General features: G+C 42.4%; 1 protein-coding gene across 1 annotated transcript in view; it reads right to left on the bottom strand.

Annotated features, from left to right (window-relative positions):
- Nucleotides 1-2,273: 2,273 nt before the first annotated feature.
- The window catches only part of plppr1 (phospholipid phosphatase related 1), a gene marked incomplete at both ends in the record, with an annotated part of 37,955 nt that continues 34,228 nt past the window's right edge, over nucleotides 2,274-6,000 (bottom strand). The window contains 2 exons of the mRNA XM_079755483.1: nucleotides 2,274-2,306; nucleotides 4,516-4,647. Of these exons, the coding sequence (XP_079611609.1) occupies nucleotides 2,274-2,306; nucleotides 4,516-4,647 (165 nt within the window). The remainder of the gene's footprint in view (nucleotides 2,307-4,515; nucleotides 4,648-6,000) is intronic.

Raw genomic sequence — 6,000 nt, 5'->3', positions numbered from 1 at the left:
CCACCAGCTTTCAAAGTCCAATGCTGCCACTGGTGGATTTGTATCAATTCACATAATTATCCCATCCTGCGATGTTGTAGTTCACCAAAACACCCTGAAACAACTTGAGTGTCACATACTTATGCCACAATAGGCCAATATCAGTGCAAGCAGGCCAATGGCAACCAAGAACTCAGTCCTTCCTCCCTCACTTCAACTGTCTATAAACACCCTTCACCTTTCAGCCCCTACATTAAGCCCTGCCCTGAAGTGGATGTAGAAAACATGATGAATTGCCAAATGATATGTCAAGTTTGAGACAATAAGAGATAGCCACACATTTTGGCTACATACTATTTAATATGTGGACGAACCGAAGAAAAAAAATATAAGTAGCATTTAAAAAAGAAATGCATTTCTTTTATTTTTTTTTAAAAAAGGGACACTAATTTGACAATGATCATTGTAGCAGTATTCAAATCATGAAACATATCTATAAACATATTTTTCTTCTTCCCTCATGCTGGATAAAGCGTCCAATAGGGACGAACCAGGAAGTGGAATCACAACAGTGTTACAATCCACTGGTGCGCTGGGGAAAGGGGTGGAGGGTTTTAGAAGGAAATGGTGGATAAGGAAAGGCTCTTTAGCGATGTTTCACTATGGGGAATTGGCTGGAACTACTCACACTCAATCCTGACTATAGGGGATTGAGAAGAGTAAAATGGCTGTCGTTTCCATGCCCCATGGTGACATCGTTAATATACCCCTTCGTATTATTTCCCATTTCCTCACTCGAAGAACAGGGACTCATGCCCTGAACAGCAAGTGTGATACCATAACATATCCATGTTTACAGCAGGCAAGCAGGTCCAAACAGATCATAATAATAATCATACAGACTGACTTTTTTTTTTACAAAATATGACCCCGACACAGTCAGTCAATGTACATGAAAGAAAAATCTGAAACAATATACTTTTTCTCATTATTCTGTACAAATGAGTAACATCACAAGACAACATCAACGTTTAACAAACAGTATTGTTATTCTCGTGCCACAGGGAACAAGATGGTGGGGGAGCAAACAGGCAGGTCACCTGACAGGATTTGATGCCGAACAGTGTGAGTCAGCTGACAGGAAGTGTGCAACTGTGACACTGTCAACATTGGCTACAGCACTCGCTCTTACAAAATGTACAAAACACTGTTTTTTTTTCCTAACTACAAATCTTCACACCGACATGGGAAGCAGACGACTCCAGGTTTCAAATGGTTTCAAGGGACTTAAAGAGCCCCTATTTGGAAAATCTATTGGCCTTTACAAGCCATTACAAAAGTCACCCAATTTCTGACATCAAAAGTGGGAGTCTACCAAGACATATGAAAGATATAGAGCAACCTGACAGTTTATTGAGCGGACTGTACAAACTGGTCTGGTCTGATCTATCCATCATGCATCTGGATTGACACAGAATATTAGATTTTTACATGGCTTGTAATTGCTAATCAACTTCACCCTGGAGGTTTAATAGGGGCACTTTACAAAAATTGCTTCAGCGGCCAACACCAAGATCTGAGCAGGATTTTAAGGAAATGTGGATAGCCAACAAACCCCCCACCATTAGTTAGATTGTTGAGATATGATATTTTAAACTGTACGATCTGTACACTAGGTTCAGAGGCAAAGCGGGAGAAAAGCAAAGGTAAACCAAAACCTCTGCTAGTGTGGTTATGTTACTCAAATTATTCATTATTTTTGTTTTAGCTGGTAAGAGGTGGTTGTGTTTGCATATATCCTACCAACACATCCTTAAAGATCCTTGCCCGAACCCGACAAACTGTTTTAGTTTTCCAGTTGAATTCTTCTTGAGTCAATTGTTTCTCCTCGATGCAAAGGGTGTAGCTTTGCAGGCTAGCAAAGTGAGCTAAACAAGCTTATGAGCTAAGCTACTTTGTGTGATAAGTTTGTTTTCTAAATAACCTGGTGACTATGCTAAGATAATTTGTGACCCAAGCTAGTTAGCTAAACTTCTTTGTGACCTACACAAACTAACAAGCTAGTTTGTGGGCAAAGTTAGTTTGTGAGCTAAGATAGCTTGTGAGCTAGTTTGAAACCATTCTAAAACGTGCCGTATGTTCTCCTCCCCACAGGGTGAATGGGTGTCTCCAGCGTTTCGCTGGGGTCAGCCGATCAGCGGGGTTAGCAGTCAGAGCCACGCGGCCGTGCGTCCACCTCATTGTGTCTGGAAGTGCTGCGGAGACGCAAACGTGACCCGGTGCTGACCCCTTAGTCATGTGACCTCCGTCATCGACGCCGAGTGGTTCTGAAGGTCGGGAAGAGGAGGGGCGAGTGATGATGTGGGCGAAAGAGAGAAGGTGTACAATTGAAAGAGAAAGATAAGAGTGATGGATAATGAAGTAAACATAGGGAGGGTGGAAGAAACGGGGGAAACAACTCAAGTCAATACAGAAAGGAATTGGCGGTGTGGTCAATTCAAAGGGTCTTCAGTTCGTGTTTGTGTGTGCCTGGGAGATCGTCTTGATGGGTGGAGAGCAGAAGAATAAGGTGTAAATAGACTATTTTAACCAGGGGGAGAGGTGGGCAACACGAGGAATGAACAGAGGAGGTTGTGTGTCCTCCAACTCCCATCCATTACCAGTGATCACCACACAACAAGGGGCAGACGTCTGGGCTGCTGCTTGCCCTGCTGTCTTTGGGTGTGCAGATGAGGAGCAGAATAACAGAGGGAGGCTGTCTCTGTGTGCAGGGATGTGACTCTCATGAAAGCCTCTCTCCCTCTCTCTCCAAGGTGTTTGTCTTTCAAAGAGCGCTATTTCTTCTGGGTGTGTGTGTGTGTGTGTGTGTGAGAGAGACAGAGGGAGGAAGAATGTTAAAAGGCAAAAGGGATCAAATAAGAAAGTAAAAGGGAAAGCAAGTGAGAAAATATGAATAAAAGAAGTACAGAAAGAAGGAAAGAGGAAAGGAAATAGAGCGAAAGAAATAAAGAATTAGACATTATATACGATGAGTTGTGGAATATAATTCTTTGATTAACACAGGTTTGTGACATTTTTACATCTGACTGTGTGTCTACACCAATGTATTGTCAATCACTGTTAAGCAGTTATTGATGAATCGAATGGATCAAGTTGTGCAACTCACACTAACAATGATAATCTAGTTTGAATGTCTCTAGAAGAATGAATATGAATATTCAGCACACAACAATCCACCAACATTTTAAATATGTCAAAATAATTTAGATATGGAAATTAACCACAAAATATTTGCGATATAGATTTTACATTTAAATGCACAGTACTAAAAGTATCCTGAAGGAAAGTAACAGATACCGGCAGAAACACACACAGAAAAAAAAAAACACACACAAATGTTCAGTCGCTTAGGGGGAGGGCCTTCCATTTAGTTAAAGTGCTGAGTAAGAGGTTTATTTAGGTTTAACAGTTATAAGTAGGTTTAAAGGGGTTTCAGCAGATTTAAGGGGTTCTGTGTAAGCGAGAACTAAGGGTTGCATTATGTTTGAGGGGCTTAAGAATGCTTAAAGGGTTTCAGCAGATTTAAAGGTGAAGTGTGTAGAATGTGTGTTGGCACAAATTTATTCTATTTTTAATATATATTTTTTCATAAATAGTTTTAATTTGTGTGTAATCCCGTGAAAATATGAATCGTTGCGTTTTCGTTGCCTTTAAATAAGCCGCTATCTATCTTGCAAGCTATGACCATACTTTTAAAAAGGTAAAAAAAATTCTATATCTATTAAGGAACCTCATCACTTGACCCATGGCTGCTAAATGCTGTGGTAGTCATTAACATCATTTTTTAAGTAACTTCAGGCACCTTACAGGCCACCGTAGATTCTTCTATGTTGCTTGAAAGAGAGGGGAGTCAGTAGGTTTTAGAGGATGATTAAGGGGTTTTACTAGGTGTTGCTAGGTTTAAGGGGTTCTAGGTACCTGAGTATTAAGTGTTACAGTATGTTTAGAGAGCAATGAGGTTTACATTTTTTATCAATTCACAATTCATTCAGAAAGAAAGAAGATAAAGGATACATTTATAATTGCGGGCAAGTGCTAAAAATAGCAAACTAATACTGGGCACTGGGCCTATTGCATCAGATAATAAGGTGAAGACGTATGTAGGCACCATGAGTCAAAAGGTTGTCAATCAGCTGTCAAGATGTCCTTCAGCATGAGGTTGTCAATCAGCATGCTTCAGTAATCATTGGTCCTATGTGTATTCGCCTTGGATTGCATTTGGGTCTAATTCAGTATTTTTGTGTGCTTGTGCAAGTTGCGTTACAAAAAATGATTAGCTGTTATTTTTAAGACGCACAACAGTGAGTTTAGTCTTTACATCCATTTGCTTCATACTTCTACTCCTTGATTAGTTTAGGGTGGCAACCTGCCAGTTTTAAAGTGTTTCAGTAGGTTTGAGGGGTGTCAGCAGGTCTAAGGAATTCTTGATAACTGAGCACTAAGGGTTACAGTATGTTAAACAGTGGTTCTGCTTACCTGAGCACTAAGGGTTTCCAAAGGACTCTCCACCCGTGGGAAGGTCATTAAGGGTAAACCGCGGTAGTCTTCAGTCTTCTGTTGAGCGACAGCACCGTGGACACCCTTAAAGTTGTTCACCACACACACACCCTGGATAGAAACACACAATTCAATTAATCCCCCAATGCATTTCCTTCAGCTGTAAATCTACGTTTATAATTATTTATATTAAGGCTAAGATTAAGATCACACCCAACACTTAAGACTCAACAAGGTACAAGAAAGAGTTAAGATCCCTCATTTGATCAAATAAAAGAGGAAAAGTATGATTTGACGGTGAGCCATGGTAGATGTGTAACCTGTCAACACCAATCCTACTGCAGCCGGTGGATCTGCTGCAGCGGCTGTATCTGGGTCAAAGTAGATGTGATACGACTCTATGATCTTCTGAATGCAAGTTTGAGTTATCTAGGTCTATTAATCGCGTTAAACTGCAGGGAAAATCGACCAAATAATGCAACTTATAATGAAACATTTAACGTTATAATTTGTAAATAAATTAGAAAATATTGTCTTGATAGTTTTGTCTGTTGGAGCCCGGTCTGACTGTCACCCACTAATGGACGGATAAATCACTTTACACCCACCAGAGACCCCTCGTCACGTTTGACTACAGCTTACCAACACCCCCCCAATCAACTCCCTCCCTTACCCCACCCCCCCCCCCCAAATGCCCCTGTATCACCCCAGCACGGTGTTCCATCAGTGAGCCGGGAGAGAAACGAGGGCGAGGTGGTGTTAACTACACAGGAGAGCAGCGAGCGGAGCACAGAGCACAAACACAAACACCACCTCCATAAACACCATGGGCCCGCCCCTGAGGAGACAGATGGGGAGGGAGGAGAGGGGGAGAGGAGGAGATGAACTGTCGGAGGTGAGGAGAGGGAGATTAGAAGTGGAGAGGGAGATTGGAAGTGGGGCGGGAAGGAGATAGGGGTTGAGGGGGGAGGAGAAGAGTGATGGGGGGGAGGGGATGGGCGGTATTAATAACAGAGGGCCGGTTGACATCTGTAACAGCTGAACTGGCCTTGATCAGGTTTCTGAACCCTGCCCTGGTAACCATTCAGCAGCCAGCTCCCCAAACGCACACCCCCTCCAAACACACACCCCCTCCAAACACACACCTCGCCTAAACATCCCCCCCAAAACTAACAAGCCCCCCAAAACACACGCACAAACAAACCTCCCGAAACACAAAAACCCGACACACATCTCCCCCAAACACACACTTCCCAACCACACTTAACCCAAACACACCTCCCTCCAACACAGACCAAGAAGTCCACAAAACACTTCTCCAGTTCATATGCAGTAGGAACCTTCTACTACAGCCCTATAGAACATCTCTACTACAGGCAGAAGGGCATCCTTCAATCCCAAAGGCACTCCCCTTCTGCTGTCACCCATCCAATCGCATTTCTGAAAGAATATGTACGGTAGTCA

The sequence above is a fragment of the Pollachius pollachius genome (genome assembly GCF_949987615.1).
Source record: "Pollachius pollachius genome assembly, chromosome: 18".
NCBI classification, from domain to species: Eukaryota; Metazoa; Chordata; class Actinopteri; order Gadiformes; family Gadidae; genus Pollachius; species Pollachius pollachius.
This window is presented reverse-complemented; position numbering and strand designations above follow the sequence as displayed.